The sequence below is a fragment of the Nanorana parkeri genome, unplaced genomic scaffold (genome assembly GCF_000935625.1).
Source record: "Nanorana parkeri isolate BGI_ZX_2015 unplaced genomic scaffold, ASM93562v1 scaffold886, whole genome shotgun sequence".
In the NCBI taxonomy this organism is placed as follows: domain Eukaryota; kingdom Metazoa; phylum Chordata; class Amphibia; order Anura; family Dicroglossidae; genus Nanorana; species Nanorana parkeri.
This window is the reverse complement of record NW_017307154.1, coordinates 468,476-489,677: the sequence shown is the minus strand read 5'-3', so window position 1 is coordinate 489,677 and position 21,202 is coordinate 468,476. Positions and strand designations below refer to the sequence as shown.

At 39.0% G+C, this 21,202-nt stretch overlaps 1 protein-coding gene across 1 annotated transcript in view; it reads left to right on the top strand.

Annotated features, from left to right (window-relative positions):
• The window catches only part of CLVS2 (clavesin 2), a 55,026-nt gene extending 37,375 nt beyond the window's left edge, over positions 1 to 17,651 (top strand). Inside the window, exons 3-5 of the mRNA XM_018565777.1 lie at positions 8,379 to 8,489; positions 13,206 to 13,429; positions 17,176 to 17,651. Coding sequence (XP_018421279.1) covers positions 8,379 to 8,489; positions 13,206 to 13,429; positions 17,176 to 17,266 — 426 coding nt within the window. The 3' untranslated portion in view covers positions 17,267 to 17,651. The remainder of the gene's footprint in view (positions 1 to 8,378; positions 8,490 to 13,205; positions 13,430 to 17,175) is intronic.
• Positions 17,652 to 21,202: the final 3,551 nt, after the last annotated feature.

The following is a 21,202-nucleotide window of genomic DNA, read 5'->3' as shown; positions in this document are numbered from 1 at the left end:
CTTGGATCCCGGGACCGGCTCCAAGGGCGTAGGTCCCAGCTACAACCACTGCAACCCTGGTAGTTCTCATGAAAATGCCAAGTATCTGCACTGGTACTCCAAAAGTATCTGTGCATCCCTAGCTGTGACCATTTTTCTTGTTACACCCTGAATACGGATGAAGCATGGTCCAAAAGGTAAACTTAGCCTTAGTGTTACTGCGCTTGCAAAGGTTTCGTGGAGGGCTTTATTCTTCCTTTGAGCCCATGTCACTATAGTGTTTGTGTGTAAATGCAAATATTTTCTTCTACTTTGGTTTCTTTTCCTGGGATTTATAATATGTTTGATGCTGGGTCTGAGCTAAAATCAGTCTAATGCTAAACTGTGTAAATGATAAATCTTAGCTTATATCTGTAGCAGCAATGCATGATTTGTGACAATACTTTTTTTGTGATGCTTGCTTGCCATCTTTTTTTTTGTATTTGTAATTAATAAAATCATAGGTTTTCGTTCTTATGTTTGGAACCTGGTTTAAAAAAGCACATAGCTCATTTGCCGATGTTCCCTCATGTAGTGCAAGCTAAAATGTAGTTTGTCATCTCACAGACAGATCGATTTCTAAAGAGGCACCAAAATGACTTAGTGACATTTTCTCTTGTCGGTTTCTAATAGCTTCATGTGTCATCAATTAAGCCTAGTGACAGTCTCTTGAAAGGATGTCCTCCCGAATAAACCTTCCATGTCTTTGATATGCTTCAACATTTCCTCTGGCTTCTTCCATATCACTTGCAGTGTACACAGATTTCCATATGCATTAGTCACAATGAAGCACATGTTATCTAGTCAGTATAACCTGAGAAGAGCTCAGATTACAGGGATAAAGACATTACAAGGAAAAACAACACTTACAGTATATAATTAATCAATAACCAGTTGAAATTTAAGGACGCTTACACTGAGGAAATATGAAGACTACCATTGATGATCTCTCCTTAAAATGTTAGTTGCTTGTTTTCCATACTGGATCAGTAGTTTCAGTAATTTTGGAGTAACTGACCCAAAACAAGTATGCAGATCAGGAGTTTAACACTCTGATTTTCTTACGCTTCATCTAGGCAGATAGCATTTTCAAGAGGACGTCAGCAGTTTGAGCCTTTATATTTCTCTCAGTATTGATTTCCCTTAAAGAGATCATTGAGAATTTTATGGAATGATTCTGCAGGGCACAGTGGAGCCTTCTTAAAATAATTAGTTCAGTGTATGGCTTCTATGGAGTAGGGCTAGGAACTCGACTGGAGAGTATAAACATACAGAATATGGTGAGGAGGAAATAAAGCAATCAAAAAGCCCTCACTCTAATCAGTGCATAGCACAGTAGAGCCCTCTTAAAACGAAGGTATTCACATGTCGCATTGAATCATATATACCAAATATAAGAACATTATTCCTCATTTTAGAGCAGTGGGCAGAGTCATGCAAATCATTGCTTTTCCCCCCTTTGGCCACATGTAATTAACTTCTGTTTGAGAAAGCTCTACTGTGCTATGCACTGATGAGAGCAAGGACGCTCTGATTATTTTAATCTCTTCCCACCATAATCTGTATGGTTATATTGTCTAAATGAGTTCCAAGCCCTACTCCATAGAAGCCATACACACACTCCATAGAAGCGTTTACACACATTGCACTGATGATGCCCAAATAGTCTGAAATAGCTGTATGCAGTTTAGAATAAATGGCTCTATAATGTTAGACTATATTTGCACTTTGCAGCAGCGATTCTGGATGTGCATCTAGCTGAAGGGGCGAAAAGCAATAATTTGCATTTCTCCACACACTGTAATGGAATTAGAAATAATCCTCTTATTTTTGGCATATGTAGAGGAATGAGACGTGAATACCTTCTGTGCTACACACTGATTAGGGTAACTTTTTTGTTTTGTTTTGCTTTAAACCCCCCTCACTTTACCCCCTACGGTTATACTGTTCCAATGAAGGATTTTTGAGAATCTTAGGGGTTGATTTACTAACCTTATAAACACACCACGAACATGTATACACCTCTGTAGTGTGTTCCCTCCCAGCATGATCTATAGGTGGAATCTAAACACCTTTGTAGTGTGTACACACCCAGCAGGTGTGTTGTGCAAAGCCAAGCATGAATTGCAAGGTGATGTTGTGTAAATTAGCTCTATGTTGTGTTGCTTGCGTTGATGAATGCAGGAATGTAAATGCATGAGCTAACTATTTTTGTCTAAACTGTGAAGCAGCATTATATATGCATCATGTGCATGATTTTTCCATATATGGCATTAGTGAAAATATGCTTTTAGAGACTTTTTGGTTGATAAATACGTTTTGCTGTGTGAAAATCACACGCACCTGGTGCGTGCGTGTGTTTAGGTTAGTAAATCACCCCCTTAATCTCATACTATGTAGTGCATATTCATTAGGAGGAAGTAGTGACAATGAAACTGGACCAACAGCTTGGAAAACTAGAGTGCTATACATGGAAGGTAACTTTAATTTCATATTATGTGAATTTGTCATTAATAAAGGAGAGACAAGGATCTGCTATAAGGATATGATTTTATTTATTATTTGCCTGTAGCTCATATAGGACTAAGTGCAATGGCTTTCCAACATAAAATGTTTAACCACTGACACTTTAAACCTTCACATCCATAAGGATGCCTATAGAGTTTCAGACATCACCTCACAACAACAATGGCCTTTAATCTGCAAAATAAACTGACCCTAGAGGTGTCACTCAATTCTATATCCTTCAAATTTCAGATTGAAAATATGGTATACTGTGATTGTAATGTTACCCAGGGTCAGGGGGGTGTCACAGAAAACTTTAAGTGGATGTAAAGTCAAAACATTTTGTTTTACGCTCAGATAGAGAAGGAAATAGTAAGCTTTTTTGGTCAGTTTTTTTTTTTTGCTGTTTGTTTCCCATTAGGGAGATTTCCTTTCACTTCCTGTCCCTAAGATACAACAGAGTAAAAAGAAATGTGACCAAAGTAATAAGAGATTATCTTTTTAGACTGTTGTCACTGGAACAGGTTTCCCCTTTGGATGATCTCATCTTGCCTTTTGTTCCTATGAGAACTCCAGCATTTTGGATTCTCTATTACTTTCTGTACAGGAGACAATGGAAACCATTCTAATCCTTCACAGCTCTGTCCAAAACTAAAAAAAAAAAAGTTTTGTTTCTTCATACACTTTCATTAGGAATACACAAGGCTTGAGTTAAAATCATCTTCTTTGTAGGAATTTGAGTTTTTCTCCCTCGACAGCCGATCAAATTTAAACATGCCCTGAAATGTTGAATACAATATGTGGCTGTGAATGGCTGTGGGAAAATAATTCTAGTTTTTAGAAAGAACCTGTTGATTAGGCTTATAAAGATTAACACTGACTAGTGGACTGAGAAAGGTAAAATAATAAGCTAAAGTCTACATATTACCATCTCACCTAAGAAACTGTGAAAAATGTGTTCCTAGAGACATGACAATTGCACTGTTGTGGTTACCCCTTTGTAATAGTGTGATCATGGAGTAAATTATTTGACAGTTTTTAATGGAAATGACTGACTGAGCTTCCTTTAACCTCTGCGATGAATGGAGGTTCCTGCATGACACAGCAGTCATGTGTACACAGTGACAGAAATGCACTGACTTAAGTAAAGACTCAATTTTCAATGGAGCAGAGGTCCATAGAGGTCCACAAAGGTGGAGTTTCATGTCCATATAAATTAGACAAAAAAGTCCAGCAGTCAGATCTATTGACTATGGCTTATTGAAATAAGACGTCAACAAGATCTTCTTTTAAAAAATTATTTTTAAATGTATGTCTATATATTTGGTCAATATGAGAGTTTGCTGTGGCTATTGCCCACATCCAGTCTTATTATGATGACAGCTTTTTACTCTGCAGTGCGGCTACTTTCTTCTTTGACTGTGATTAATTGTGGAGTGGAGACTAAGACTGTGGGGTCTATTCACAAAGCTGCCGTAGGCAGCCAAGTGAATAACCGAACCGAAGTGAAGTGACCCGAACTCTGTTTGGTTATTCACTTCAGACTCGTACGGCTAATTTCACACCGACTAAAATCAGCCGTACATCGGCATTTGGCTTGGCTATTCTGCCTGGTACCTCTGCGGTACCGTGCAGAATAGAAAAACTGTTAAAAAAGTGGAAAAATAAAATAGAAAACGATTGGGCGGAGCTATTAGTGACAGCTAGCTCCGCCCAACTGTTTTCTATTGGCCGGGCGGTTCTGCTGCCGTCAGAATAATAAAAAAAACACCATAGGAATGCATAGCTAGATTCCTATTGGCTATTTCACTTTGCAATAGCCAATAGCAAAACCTGCCCTCTGCTGCCGTCAATCACCAGAAAGGGACCTGATGGAGAACTGCAGGTCCCCCTCTGCTGATTGACAGCAGCAGTGGGCGGGTGCAATAGCTAGTTTGCTATTGGCAAAGTGAAATGGCCAATAGGAATCTAGCTATGCATTTGTATGCTGGATTTTTAATTTTTTTGACAGAGCGGCCAGCGGCCCCATGTCAGCAAAAAAAAAGAAAACAGATTGCAAGGAAAGGTTTACTCTGCTCGGTCGAGCAGAGTAAACCTTTCCGTGAGAAAGTGTTTCTCTCCTGGGCAGCCGGGAGCCCTATTAGACTCCCAGAGCATCCGGGAGAGTAATGACAGATAGCGTCCCTGGTTACCAGGTAACCAGGGACGCCATCTGTCATTACACACTGAGAACCCGGAGAGGCCGTTGTGATATCATAGCGGCCCCGTCGGGTTCTCATTATGTAATGACAGATGGTATCCCTGGTTACCTGGTAACAAGGGATGCTGATCTCTCTGCAAGTGGCCGGAGCCAGCCGTGAGAAGACGGCTGGCTCTGCCCAGCTGTCAGAAGCAGGCTGTCGGCCAGCTTCGGCTTTCACCTCAGCTCAGTCGAGCCAAGGCATATGCCTTTGGCTCGACTGAGCCGCTCGGCCAACTTCGGGAGCTGTATGGTCTATAGTGAATAGCCCGAACAGCAGCCCTTCAGTTCTACTGAACCGAAGGGGTCCTGGGGGTCGAAGCTAGCCGAAGGATCAACCAAAGCTAGGGCTAGATCCTTCGGCAGCTTAGTGAATAGACCCCTGTGTTTGGGCTCTTGTGTCTGCCACAGAGCATTGGAATTCATATGATGTCACCCACAGCCATAGTCAAGGTGATGTGGATGGGAGACAAAAATATCAACTCCCAGTAGTTGATATCCATAGCTTATCTAAATCTGCTTTGCCTTTAGAAATTGTTTCTCTCTCTGTCTCTTTTAGTAAGAGAAAAGATGGACTTCTGTACATTGGCTTGCAGCAAAAATTATAGAGAAAAAAATGTGAAGGAAGAAAAATAGAAAACAAAAAAATCTGACTTAAAAAATATGATCTGAACAAACATTGCAAAATTTAGTAGACATTGACATTCTTACATTTGTGAATTCATCGAAGTTGTGCCTAGAAGCACTTGAAAGCCATCTTTGGTTTGCATACTGCTGCAGCAATATAGTAAAAATTTGGACTGGTAAGTTTCCCATTCAGGATCTTGGAGCTGATCCATATCTTGGGGCTAAAGAAGAGCTTATCGGTTTTGTATAGATGTTCTGAAAATGAAGCTAAGCTTAAGCTGAACCGCTGGGGCATAACTGTAATCAGCTTTCCTCAGTGATACCTTATTCCTTTTCTAATTTTCATTATTCTATGTAAATCATTTGTCAAATTCTATATATAGTATGTAATTTACTAATACAGTTTTATAACTATAAAGCATATAGAAATATATCATAGGGAGTGCTACTCCCCATTCAGAAATTCATGAATGAACAGGTGGAACACAGCTCCTATTTATACATTTCATGTTTGTATGGTATTTAGTCCTAAATCTAAATGTATTTTTAAGTGTTTCTCCATATATGTATTTCATTTAGCTGACTGTCAGTAGAGAAGATCTTATTAAAACAAAATAATATGATGTGAGATTAAGCATAAAATGGAGAGATTTGACAGACTCAGCCTCTTAGCTATTTGGTCTGCCTTGACCCCCAGTCGGCTTTGGACCAGTACACCTGTTTGTAAGGCCAGACAGGCCAAGGCAAACATTCACCTCATGTGTCTGTACCCACATGATGCTCCTGCAGAAAATTAGTCTCCTGGAGATAGAGCAATGACTGGTTTGTGGGCAACACCCAACTGGCAGTTAATTTCACACCTATAGAGACCTTTTGCATGCTAAAAGATGCTGTATCCTTGCAAGGATCTGCACCTTTACACGGTAACCGAGTGTTTGCCACAGTGGGAGAAACATGCATATTGACATCCAATGGATGAAAACAATAATGAACGGCTAATAAAAATCTAACCTGGTCAGTGACCTCTCCCAAAGACAGATCAGGCAGGAAGATGTGTGCCATAGTCAGCTCACAGCTACAGACATATAAACATTTCCTGATCCAACCTTAGTGAGCCAGATTGGGCAAACTTTCTCTGAAGTTAGGGGACACCTTAAAACCCAACTCCATTTTTATTTTATTTTTCTTAGTGATCCAGCCATTATAAAAAAAATAAAAAAGCTCTAATAGCTCTGTCCGCTACTAGATGTTGCCAGTTTTCCAGGTTGAATGATGCTCAGCCAACTTGAGTGCATGTCATTATGGACCTGCCCCTTGGGGGGCTTCATAGCAGCATTCTGCACTCTCGGTTCAATGATGTAGAGAACAAAGACGTAACATTAAAGACCATCTGGCATCAGGGAAGAAGCAACTAGAAAATAGGACCTTGCATATCACATGACCTGCCTAAAAACATCAGAAAAAAAGTTATATAAAATAGGTAAACAAAATGCATACAGGGTTGGAGGGAATCCAGGCGAAGAAGGGGACTAGAGGGTGGGAGGGCGGAGTTGGGCTTTAAAGGCAAACTAAGTTAACAGGAAAATGGAGGTTGCCATTGCTGATCTGACATTCAACAAATAATAGTTTCCTTACCTTAATGTCTTGAGTATGCAATCTGGAATAAGTATGCAAATCAAGAATTTACACTTTACTTTGACTTCACTCACCACATCAGTCATGCCAAGTCAGTGGATCAGCATATCTGCCATGCAACCAGCATTTTTGGGAGGTTTGCATTGACTTCCCAAATATATCCCTCAGTAAAGGTTTCCTTCAAGGAAAGGTCCCCAGACTGACTTCTTACTAGAAATACTTTCCGGCTGGTATTTTTACCAGTTTTTTATTGAAGCTTTCAATTTCCCTCACTTAGAAATACTTATTTGCAATTGTTTCTTTTGATGTATTTTCAGGGCTGTATCTTTTGTAAAATATTTCAGACAGAGCGCGGAAATTTCTTGTTATTCAAAAGAACAATATCTGGTTTAAAATTGGTATGAACTAAAATGTCTTAATTTTATACCCACAGGACACATTTTTACTTCTTAAGTCAATGTTTGCCTCTTAATTGCTGTTTAAATATATATTTAGAGAACGATGTCTTTAATTACACGTTTCAGTTTGTTCGCACTCATTGCCATTTATTTAGCAACAAAGGGCAGATGAAGTGAGCTAGATAAGACAAAAATAGCAATTTATTTACAGGCTGCACACAACACGCTCAGAGGAAACCCAAAGGCAAGAGTAAATTATACATAAAAACAGATTTTAATTTACTGGAGGTTTATTGTAGATTATTTTCTAGGTTGTTCAAAGGCAAACACATTTTACAGATATATATGAACAAGGAATGTGGTTTCAGGTTTTATCTTTACTATTTAAAAATCAACTCCATTCAAGCTGTTTTTATAGGACAGTGGACATATATTTCTACGCTGTTGTTTAGATCTCCTACTAGAAGATGCTCATCCATCCTTACCCTGCAGTTAAGTGACTTGTCATCTGCCAGTGTTTCTCTATATGTTCCTGTGTACAGTATAAGGTGACCATCTATCACCTAGGTACATAACCTGTAGGTTGAGAGCCCAAATGGGGTCCCACAAAGGGTTTTGATAGCGAGGTTAGTGACCTTACTAACTTCTTCTGATCCAAAAAAGCAATACAGCATGGTCACAAACCTATAGCCTAATGAGTATGCAATGTAGGAACATCACTACACTGATAAGGTCATCATGCTGCTTACTCTGCTCTTTACTGCTGTCATCAAGTTAGATAGAAGCTCCCTGGATTACCCTGCTGTTCCTCTCTAGTAAAAACTCAATTACAAAGCTGGAATAAATTGTAGATTTCTTTTTATTTCCTGGACTCCAGCTTCAAGCAAGTATCTTAAACGTGTTATGCTTTTTGTCTTGTTCTTTTTTACATAAGTACATTTTATTCTATTTTTCAGGATAGCTTTCCAGCTCGATTTGGGGGGATCCATTTTGTCAATCAGCCATGGTATATTCATGCCTTATACACAGTTATTCGGCCCTTCTTAAAGGAAAAGACAAGGAAAAGGGTAACTTTATTATATCACCTTATAAAGTAAAACGTGCGCTGTATAAAACAATCAGTTTTTTTTTTCATTCCCTTACGATACCACTACCTGAAGTCCATTTCCACCTACGTAAGTTATTAGCATTTATTGTGATAATGTAGAGGTGCAATGATGATGTGTACATGTGGACATTCTTATTGCAGGCTTTCTTCATTATTTATTAAGGTTTTGTTAGGCCTGAAGCCTAAAAATCCAAAAGTTTATCCACAGGAAAATCAATCTGACACTAGGGTGTCAGACTGTAATCAGCTACCCCCTCCCCGTCACCCATTGTAACATGATCAGTAAACACCAGCTCTGCCTTTACACATAAAACACTGTATTATGGGGGGGGGGGTATACACACATTTTCTGCATAGCACAGAGGCAGACATTTCCATGCAGATATGAAGAGGAAAGCTAACAAAAAATGTAAGTTTCTGTGTTCATATATATATCAGCTGCATATGCCTGCTTCATGTTCTCTCGGTGTACATTGCTGGCATATGTTTTTTTTAAATACCTCTGCAAAGGTGGAAATGGGCTTTAACGTAGATGGAAAGGCACACTACAACTAATAGCACCAATGGCACTTTGTCATTTTCTTTATGAAACGTTTGGAAAAAAGCTTCACATGTGTGGTCACATGACTTTAAACCCTTACTGCAAGCAGCAGGTAGGGAATTTAACAGGTTCTAAAGTAAAGGCAGGGAGGAAGTGTAGAATGACTGTAAAGCCAACAACACTGACAGGTGCAGCAGGAAGGAATAATGTCAGGACAAGCGTCCTACTGTTGTAGTAGCACTGCATTACACTTACAGCCGATTACAATATCCTGAGGGGTGGAGCTGTAGGGGATTGTATTCACTGGGCACAATGCAGGGCCAAAAACACAGAGGCAATTTGAATGGTGGCCAGGAATTTCATTGGTGGCTATAAAGCTTTGTCGGCCCTCCACCAGAAAATGAACCCTGAAACTGACAGAATCAACAATCAATTGCCAAGGGATATAAAAAGAAGTAGGACCTAGCCATAATATCAGTGGTTATTAGAGGTTATATATTATGTAGAAAAAAAATGGGGGCTGGAAGAACACACTAATATAGTATGCAAGCATGGCTGATATTGTGGCTTTTCATTTTTACTTGAAGCAGCAGAATAGTAATTTGGATCTGCCAAATCATTTTGAGAATGTGTGGCTTGCACAGCTATAGTTATTACACTGTACCCATTATACCAGCTGCTAGGAAGCTTTTGCTAACAGAAAAGAACTATGAACATTTGATACCTTACAGTAAAATCACATATGCTCTGAAGGTTCTTTGTAAGTGGTGAGAGTTGTAAGGGTAGTTTTCAGCACTGGGACTAAGCCTATAAAAAGTGTTGAGGTATCATATAAACCTTATATTTTTGGTCATTCCTTTTTAATGCTGGAAGCTGGAAACTTTACCAGGTGCATAAATACAGCACAGAATACCCACGGTTTCCTTTTTTGAAGGTGATAACTCATGTCGCATCCATCTTTACTGTTCCAGGAGCTGCCTGCACTTTCTCCTTCTTACACCAAATTTTACTTTTCTTGATGCTCAAGACTGCATGCTATTAGAAAAAAAAACCATTGTATTCTGTTAACTGTATATGATTAGTGCACGCAATAATAATAATTTTATTAATTCTTTTTTAATATCACAAGTCTTTATTTATATTTTTCTCACAGTTACAGGCAAACAAAGCTGCCCTGTAAAAATGACACTGCATGCACCCATGGTAGCACTATATTTATTAAAAATCCTTGCCACTGTGACTTTTGCTAGTCCGCATGCATATGTGGTAAGCATATATAAATAAAGGCACTTTATTAGACAATATTATTTGGTGACAGTGATGCTTTACTGCAGCTTTAGTTGTATACCCTAGGAGTGGAATAAAGTATTGCAATCTTAATTGTCCTTTACATATCAAGCAGATTGAACCTATGGAACCTACATGCATTTTGCTAGTAAGTGCATAAAGATCCTAAAAATGCATTTCTTGGGTAATGACAGCCAGCCCAGGGCTTGGAGAAGATACATCAATTTCTAGCTCAGGACAGGTTTATTTACACAATTTTTTTATGCAATCCAGTTCTATGCATGTACACTTACTACACGATGAACAACTGAAAAAAATCTGGCTTCTACGCTATTTTGTCCCAATACTGCAGATTCTCGTGGTTATTATTGACAGCCACCATCCAGAGCTAATGCCAGAAATTGAATTTGTTACCTCCTGGGTTCCTAGTCCTTCTAAACACTGCACAGTAAAGGCCAATGTTAATAGGTTTTTGTTCCTGTTGGAACGGGTTCTTTCCCTATGCAAGACATGTTGATAGAGCTTAGAATGAGGTCAAATGCAGGTAGAAGGGGGTCAATAGCAGATCACATGCACCTGTCAATGAATGTAAATAATCACAGAAGCATCTCAAATTGATCTCAAAAGCAGGTGGAATGCACCTGAAGACACACTGAAGTTTATCATTGACACAAGGACAAACAAAGTTCTGTTGCGCATTGCAACACAAAGCTTTTGCACTGTGTTTAAAGTGTAAATAACAATATTTGATTTCATCAGTACTTCCTGTGAGCTCTTGCATGCATCTTTAAATAGGGCAGAGCTGATCTTGCACTGCTCTGCCTTTTCTTGCAACAGCAGATTACTCCAATAGTGACCTATATCTTGATGGTAATTGCAGGTAGTGGATACTAAGGGGTCTATTCACTAAGCTGACGAAAGGGCTAGCCGTAGCTTCTGGTTATTCTTCGGCTAGCTTCGCCCCCAGGACCCCTTCGGTTCAGCAGAACCGAAGGGCTGCTGTGCGGGCTATTCATTATAACCCGTACAGCTCCTGACTTTGGCCGACTGGCTCAGTTGAGCCGAAGGCCGGCCGACAGCTTGCTTCTGACAGCTGGGCGGGGCCAACCGTTATCTTACGGCTGGCTCCGGCTACTTGCGGAGAGATCAGCGTCCCTGGTTATCAGGTAACCAGGGACACCGTCATTACACAGTGAGAACCCGGCGGGGCCGCTATGATATCACAGTGGCCTCTCAGTGTTCTCAGTGTGTAATGACAGATGGCGTTCCTGATTACCTGGTAACCAGGGACACCATCTGTCATTACTCTCCCGGACGCTCTGGCAGTCCAATACGGCTCCTGGCCGCCAGGGAGAGAAACACTTTCTCCCAGAAAGGCTCACTCTGCTCGATCGAGCAGAGTAAACCTTTCCCTGCTCGTTTTTTTTTTCTTCTGACATAGGAGCCATTGGCTGCCTCAGAATAAATAAAATAAAAAATGACCATAGGAATGCATAGCTAGATTCCTATTGGCTATTTCACTTTGCAATAGCCAATAGCAAACTCGCTATTGAGCCCGCCCACTGCTGCTGTCAATCAGCAGAGGGGGACCTGCAGTTCTCCATCAGGTCCCCCTCTGGTAATTGACAGCAGCAGAGGGCGGGTGCAATAGCTAGTTTGCTATTGCAAAGTGAAATAGCCAATAGGAATCTAGCTATGCATTCCTATGGTGATTTTTTTTTTGACGGCAGCAGAACCGCCCGGCCAATAGAAAACAGTTGGGCGGAGCTAGCTGTCACTGCTAGCTCCACACAATCTTTTTATATTTTTTTTCTACCGTTTTAACTATTTTTCTATTTTGCTCGGTACCACAGTAAATAGCTCAGCAGCTATTAACTCACTGTTGTTCGGCATCTATGAGAATAGGCCAAACAGCAGCCAGTAGCCTGCCGGAGGTTCGACTGAGTCGAACTCCTTCTGCACTTCAGGTCGGACGAACATGCTGAGCATGTTTTGCCGACCCGAAGCCACACGTAGCCACCCGATGTACGGCTGATTTCAGCCGATATATGGCTGAAATCAGCTGTACAAGCCTGAAGTGAATAGACGAACAGCGTTCAGCTCACTTCACTTCGGGTCGGTTATTCACTCGGCTGCCATCGGCAGCTTAGTGAATAGACCTCTAAGTATAAATAGTCTCATGAGGAAAAAAGTATAAAAAATGCATAAAACAAATTTATTAGAAAACAATGAATACATCAATAAAAATATCCAATTTCCCCATCAATTCCCAGTTCCCAGAAAATATGCCAGGTACTGTGGATAACATTTGTGCCTACTGCATGTGTGTCAAAAACCTAAGCAAGTGTGTGCCATGTCATTCAGAATTTTTGTACTTGCAAACTCTTGCAAATTGCATCATAATGCTAAGTCCCTTCTAATTCTGACACCTGATTTTTTTAAATCTTAAAATAACACTATTTATACAAACATATTATTTTTTTCCTGTGAGCTTCTTGATGAAACATCAAAAGGGGAAATAAGGTTTTCGATTAAAATACAGACTTTCACCCGGAGCTTAACCTCTCCAACCTCTAAATTGGACTTATGAGATATATTTTTAGTCAGAAGGCTTCGTTGATTATATTTTGGTATAAATACAGTATCTTGGGCTAAGGAAAAGATGCATTTGGGTAAATTTACAGGATGTCTCTTTACCCAGTTTTCCTTCATATTTAAATCATAGGAAATAAAAATGTATGTACCTAAATCTCAGGGATTTAGGGGGAATGAAAAAGAAAATTATTTTATAAAACATCATTCGAAATGCCAGTAACAAACTCCTAATTACCTTCTTTTATATTACAGATATTTTTACATGGTAATAATCTTAACAGTTTGCATCAGCTGATCCACCCAGAGATCCTACCTTCTGAGTTTGGAGGGATGTTGCCCCCATACGACATGGGAACATGGGCAAGAACACTTTTGGATCATGAGTATGATGATGAAACTGAATATAATGTAGACTCGTACAGTATGCCAACAAAAGTGGATGTGGAAAAAGATTTATCTCCTAAAAACATGAAGAGGTATGTTAAATTATATTTAAAGCAGACCTTTTGGAAAAATTTACATCTCCACATTGAGAAATAATTGACATCAAAATTTACAGTTACAATTTTTTTTTTTTAGAAAAGTTGCAACTGTTATTATTAAAAAGCAGTCCTTGAGCTCCAGTCTGTGACTTTACCTACATGCAAAAGATTTCATTTGTCTGCTGCAGGCAGGAGGAACATTTTCTCAATCTCCTCTCCTTTAGTTATCAGGCTGCAATATTGTAAATGTAGAGGTTTAAGCAGGGCTATTCTGGCATTTGTGAACACAATAAATAACTGCACAAGGTGTAATGTAAATGATGTCATATCTGACCCAGCATGCCAGTCCAGGAATTATATGGACGATGGATGATGCTTGGATGAAGATGACACAGTCTTTCTGTAGAGAAAATTAATTAAGGCATTGTCAGAGGGAGTACTGTGACCTCTGTGTGAGGTAATACATACCTGTAACTTTTGTACTTTCACAATACTTAACATACATGCACTTCACATAAAAATACAAATGCTTTTAGGTTCACTTTAAAATAGAAAAGAAAATTACACAATATCATCTAACTGCTTGACTCAACACCGTCTCTTGCAATCCTCACATTGGACCATTGAATTGGTTTGCTTTACTTTCAATTTCCATCATGTCTCATTATGTGGGTTTTCTTGTCAACCTATGAAACTAAAAAATGGCAACTGTCATTCCTCAAGCACTATTATTCCACACTCCGATTTGTTCAAGGCTTTCTGGAGACACCACATCTTTCAAGTTAACTTAAAAAAGTTGTATCTTTATTTTTAACTTAAAAATAAAGATACAACTTAAAAAAGGACCTTTGAGAAAATAAACAAGGGATCTGCTATTGCTGACTGGCTTTTCAAAGTGCAAGAGCCAGGATCCATGCTATCCTTATCTTGGCTTGAATAACTAGACACTCTTCTTAATAGCACTGAACTTGCAACTTTAAAAACAAATCAGCAATGGCAGCTAACACAATTCTATCCTGATAGGTTCATTTTAAGATGTATGTTTGCAACCAGAAACTGTGAAGGGTTAGGTTAAAAATAAAATTAGAATTGTAAATCATGTATATAAAATAAATGAACAGAAATGGGGTAAGGCTCCATTCACACATAGCGTTTGCATTTCCTGCACGGTTTTCCGTGCGGCGCACGCAAAAACGCTAAAGATCTTACAACTGCACAGATTTCGCTTGTCTGCGGCTATTACTATAGCCATGGTCGGACGGAATTCGCCCGAAAATTGTGCTTGTACTATTATGCGGGACGCGCGGTTTCGTACCATGCTGCTGCCGCAAAAGTCTGAACAATGTACATTAAATTGTTTATGTTTATAGCAGTTCCACTCCTTTGTGAATGGAGCTTGAGAAGGGACATCGCTCATGTATGCTAATGATGATGTCCTTTTGTCCTTGTCCACCCTTGTTTGGTTGACTGCTATGTTTCAAGTAGTATGAATGAATATTTGCACCTCTACCGCACTCTATTAGGAAGGAAAAGACAGTTGGATGAGGAAATACTCTTTTTGTGAAGAAGTTTAATTAGCCTAGAATCCTCTGCACACATGATAAAAAGAGAGAGGGTGTAATTAAACAGTGGATTAGATCAAGGGCTGGGTCTCTTTCACACGTGTGTTAAAACCAGACATTGGAGAAGCACTTTAAAGCCACTCTGCTGCCTATTAATGCCAATGTGGGATAAAGCCATATCAACTGCCCAGTGCTGTTTACACATGGGCATTAGTGTTGTGTTGTGTTGCTGAGTGTTGAAAAATAAAATGCATGTTGTGTTCTGGGGGCATTGCTGCTGGAATAATGCATCCATTGAAGTATATTGAAACGCCCCTCAAATGCTCCGTCAGTGCTCCTATAGCATTTTTTGGGCATTTAAGAAGCGTTGCACAGGTGTTTTAGGAGAGGCATAGGATGTTTTGCAATCCCAGAAACCACTGGGGAATCAAAGAGTGAGAGGACAGAGTAGGCGCAGAGGCCACTTCCTGTCTGCACACTGCCAGCGTTTTGCCAGCAAGAGGACAGTTTCTAGCCTGGTACTTGCAAACTGTGACAGCCTGACCTATGCCACCATTTAGTGGCAGCTGTTATCAGTGTCATCCAAAGCAGTGGCAGCCATACCAGTGGCAGCTTAGCAGTACCAGCCATATCACTGCCAGGCATTGCAAGTACCTATCATAACTGGCCATGTCTGAAATAAATGTTGCATAGCTAATTCAAGCAGTTGAGCAATACCCAGAATTGCATGACCCAAGTCTGCTCAGCTATTGCGACTCCTTCAAAAAAATAGAAGTGGGTCCACTGCTAGTCACTTTCCTTTACTACCTCACTTTACCCTTTAACACACTCCCCTACTTGCAGGGAATTTTGCAAGTGTTTTTGACGCCTCCTTAATGCTTTGAAAATGCCAGTTGAATGCCTTGATCACACTATAGGCGTGTATCTTAACGATCAAATCTTAACAGGTTAATGTAGTTCCAAAAGTTGTTTTTAATCTTTTAAATAAAGCAGCTTTCATTAAAGTTATACCTGGTGATCCTGTCATAAAGGTCCTTGTTCAGGCACTTCCTGTTATGAGTTGACAACTGTCTCCCAGTACTGCTCTTGCATGACACCTTGTCACATGTACCCCTAAAGGTGCCTATACACCTGACGATTATCGTACGATAATTGCGTGTGATCCCGCGATCGTACGATAATCGTAAGGTTGATGGGCAACGTGCGACCACATTTACTGTACAGTCGTATGATTTTTGTATAACGAGCATGCTAGAAAACCTGCCGAAAACCGTACCATTTTTGGCTGGTTTGGTAGCGTGATCGCAAGACGAAAGCCGCACGACCCGAGATGCGCATGAGCACACTGCCCGTTGACCATTGCAATCATCTGCAAGCCCTCCCCTCAGCGGGGAGGACTTGCGATGATCTCAAGTACGATTTGCCTGTCCATGATGGGCAGGTCTTATGAAATTTGAATCACCTTACAACCTTCGCACAACGAAAGTCGTGCGATAGTTGTAAGGTGTACGGCCACCTTTATGGAGAATATGAATGGTTGCCCCAACATACATTGTGCCAGCATGGTGTGCTGTTGTTCCAGTCAGGAAGCTGATCCAGAGCAATAGCATTCAGCTGACACTGCAGTCAGTGCATATAGACAGGAATTATCTGAAGGAGGCTGCAGAAGATGAGCAGAAATGAGATGCAGACAGGATGACAAAAGGTACAGTATTTTAGGGGGAAAAGCATGGCAATTTTTAGCATGGCAGTATTTTAGGGGAACAATTGTTTATGATGCAGTTAGCCTGAATTTGAGTTAATGTTTACATCTATTTTAAATGTATATGTTGAGCAATACATGAGACTATGCACAACTCTTCTCAACAATTTTTATGCATGTGTTTATTGATATGCCAAAATGCCATGTTCTACTAAGAAGCCTGTGTCAGGTTTGCTTTCCAGTCGACAGTAGCACTTTTTGCCTAGCAACATGCATATCAATATGGAGGAACTAGCACGTACTGTGTAGAAGTAGCTTTTCACTGCTTTTTCCAGGTTATGAATATGTATTATTGCTGAAATGTTTTCCATTGCAAATGATAGAAACATTACTGAATGTCAAGACATTATCCCCAGGGACTTTTAGAAGATTGTGCTGATAGTCTGAAAAACATTCCTTTTTTTGTCTATTTGCAGATCTCAGTCCGTAGTGGATCCTGGGGTGTTAAAACACAATGACAAAAATGAAGACGACACCACACAGCAGCCTCTACTGTCACTTGATTAGCAGACCACGCTGTTGTAAGACTCACAAAGGAGGAGACGATTTTCTCTTAATAACTAAACCCTCTACTAGAATGTACCAACTGGAAACATATGTTAATGTTGTCAAATGTATTATTACAACAGGGTTTCTCTTCTTTGCAAGTTATAAGGGGCCACCAGTTAATGCGTTTACTCTGTAAGTGCCAATTTGTTGTTTGTAAATAGAATCCAAAGTAATCTCTCTCTTTAGAGTTATTGCTCTAAGTGCTCCATTGAACACTTCTGTGAAAACAAATGGATGAACACCACTGCGTATTTAAAATTGTGTAATGTACAAAAAAAAAAGAATTACAAAACAAAAAATATATTAATATAGTAGGATTCATTCTTTTATATAAAGCCATATAGCAGATACCACACTGCTTTTTATTCTGAATATTGAATAAAGACATTTCAGTATGTAATTGCTTTACTCCAAATGGGAAAAAGAAGGGGCTTTTGTGCCTCAAGTACTGAAGTATCAGGTTAGGCTACAAGGCAATGCATGTTGGCTTTATTAAGGACAACAGAACAAAATATATCTGTACTGTGCCAAAATTGATTTGTAATTGAGATTTGTGATGCTAGTTTCTTTTTTAAACAGTATTATTATTATTACTACAGCAAGCCAGAAAAAAATAGAGCGTATAAAACCAGTGCCATCGAGTAGAAATCGTTTAGATGTGCTCTGAACTATTTTTGAGAGCTCATTTGTCTATCTGCACATATGATCTTGTCAGGTTAGTGCTTCTCAGTAACAGAATTGTTGTATGTTTATGATAGTCATATTTTCTTCAGTATTGTACATTGATTACTACGGGTTATTGTGTGATCACAGACAGCAAGCAAAAATCACAATTTGAATTTAGCACATTCGTTCAAGTATTCCTGTGGCTTAGGCTACATCTTTGTGTTTCCATTAGTGTTTCCATTCACTTTTTGTACACCGTTATACACAACTTTGTAATTAAATATTACAACACTGAGTGTCGCTGCAGTTCTGCTATTTAGTGTTGTGTGCAAGGTTCTTTTGGGGGTTTTTGTGTTTTTTTTTAAATTGTATCTATTGTATTTTATGAATGGCAACTACAGACATAATTTTCACTAACATAAAGGAATGAAAATTTGCTAACTTTAACAAAGTTAAGTTATTTCACAGTATTACTATATTGTTTACATAATATTTTCACTATATGGCTTGTTCAATGTTCATTGTACCCTATGTATAGTGGTTTTTGGACATGTTGCTTGGGTTGTAACAGCAAATCTAATGTTCTTGTAGGCGCTATTCAACTGACTAGCATTTCAATAATTTTGTAGAAACTGGAAGAATGTGTACTGTGGTAGGTCAGGTCACCTATTTCTTTTTACCATTACAGAAATTTACATTCACAAGTGTATTACAGATTATAAGTAGTGCATGGTAAGAACATATTACCTTATATACAGTATTTACTGTATGCAGATAATCAAATGATGAGTGCTTATCCTACAAGGCAATGCGGCCTCTGCATTTGCCTTATATTTGCTTAAAATCCAACTGCCATTGGACAGTATTCCCGCGAGTGCCTCTAAAAGGGAAAATCAGTGGCATAAGTACAGTAATCTTGGTTCTTGCTGCATAGTGTTAAAAGAGACCAACATATTTTTTTCCATTCCACACTTTCTTTGTGTTCCCATGAGTGCTGCCTGTCATCGATAACTGCATATACAATGTAGTAAGATATGTACTTTTTCTGATTATCACTGGCTGCAAGCAAATGAAGGGGTGGAGCAAAAATGTGACCTTCAAATAAAGTAGACTGCAGAGATTGGCAAAAAAGTTTATAAAAGTGATACATCATTATTGATCAATAATAGGTATGATTATGGGAGGTTCAGTTAATTTTAGATAATTACTTCATTTGCATGGAATAGCACTAGCTTGTTTGATGTAAGCACCTTTAGTAGAGAAAATGTAAGTTGGTGTCTGCCTAAATGTTCCTTGGAACTCTTGCTCTGTGTTAAATTTAAAAACTGAGAATATCATACATTTATTTAATTTTCATTAAAGCGGACCTAAAGTCAAAAATAAACTTAAGGTCCAGTCATCAACCTTGATGCTTCTCAATAGACCCTGACCAATCCAAATACCTACCCCTGTCCTGCATTTGGGTCCACCAGAGTGCCAGTGGCTGCTGCCTTACCTTATCTTCTGTCTGTTTGGAAGGCTCTGATCTGTTTGGGGCAGAGGAACCATTTGGCCAGTCAGAGTGTTTGCATCACACACATCTGTTTGTTGTTCAGTAGGTTATAGGATTCATGGGGACAACTGTTCCAGGACAGATGTAAGTATTTTGGAAATCAGGGTTGTAATTTTTAAAGGAGATTTGTGAGAGAGGCACTAGATTTGTCAATACGTCTCTTCTTTAAAGTGTCAAACGTTCTTGCAGGGTCTGCTCCCACAGAAAACAAGGGATCCCACCAACCAGAATAGGGGGTCTCAAGTGGAACCAAATATTTCCTCCGTTTGTTCTATATTTGGTCATTTTTGTAATGGGGACAAGTGGATAAAAAGTCTGTTTTTTTAATTTAGGTCCATTATAAGAAAAAGATCTGTTTAATGTGACTTTCTAATCTTGAAAATCCTTACCTCTAGGTTGCCATAAACATCTGTCCTACATTGATATTTTAGTATATGTCCTATCTAGCTCCTTTGTTGCCAGCACAGTAGCGAGGATTCTGCGACCGAGCTCAGTGATGTGCGAACTTGGTATTTTCAACGTTTTTTTAGATATAAATACATTAAGAACAGTGCTCATACACATATATATGCTTGATTCCTATGTCCCTGTAATTGTTGCTAATTTATATAACATTTATAATTCATATACTTATAATTTTTAACATGATCGTAATTCATACAGTTTCGTTTGAGGTATGTCTTCATGGGGTAGCAGGGTAGGAGTTAAGTCGATCGGCTGAATAAATCACCCCAGGTCCGCGGAGCTCTGCGGATTAGCGTCCACTCACCGCCATGCTCAGGCCACGCCCCACAAATCTAGTTTTAAACACATGATACAATATTCATCAATAAAGTTCATCCATGATACATAAGTTCATCATTCATCATTAATTCACAGGATACATTTTTCATCAATCAAGTTCATCATTGATTCACAGGATACATTATTCATCAATAGAGTTCATCCATAATGCATAAGTTTAGAATTCATCATTGATTCACAGTTTTAGGTTTATGTATGTCAATTGATTAGTTAACCATGTATGTACTTTTAGTGTGGTTACATTTATTCAACCACTTACCTAGGGATCAAATATCATGGAGAGACCTGTAACCAGGGGGATGGAAATCCTCTCATCACCCCCAGAGAGTGCCACACGGCGGAGACAGAGATGCACATGGAGTCCAGTATAGCCTCACAATCTAAAACATGACCGTGATAATTATTATAATACAAGTGTTTAGTTAATTCCCCTAATCTTCCATACAGTATATATGTGTGCCTATATTAAAGTCTCCTCCATTCTTCCTCTCCTTTCTCATCTTGACCATATATAAGTGTATAAAAAAGTGTATTAAAAAAATGTGTATAAGAAAAACCCTTGTCTTACTTGATTAATCATCTGTGAAATTACTCTTTAGTATCCCCTTCTGTTGCTGATAAAAGTGATTTGTAGCGGTTATTCCCGTTTCGCTACATTAGCTTATTGTATGAAATGTTTTTATAGCTTTAATATTTGCCTTGAAATAATAAAGGCTTTGTGGAGTAGCATAATATAATGATTAACACTAATTATAAATGAAGTACATAGACAGGAACCATAATTAAATGTACTTTGAGATCTACACAATATACAGTTATTTTAAGGGGAATCTCTACATGTCGCTAATTGTACCATGTACAGCAACTCCTGT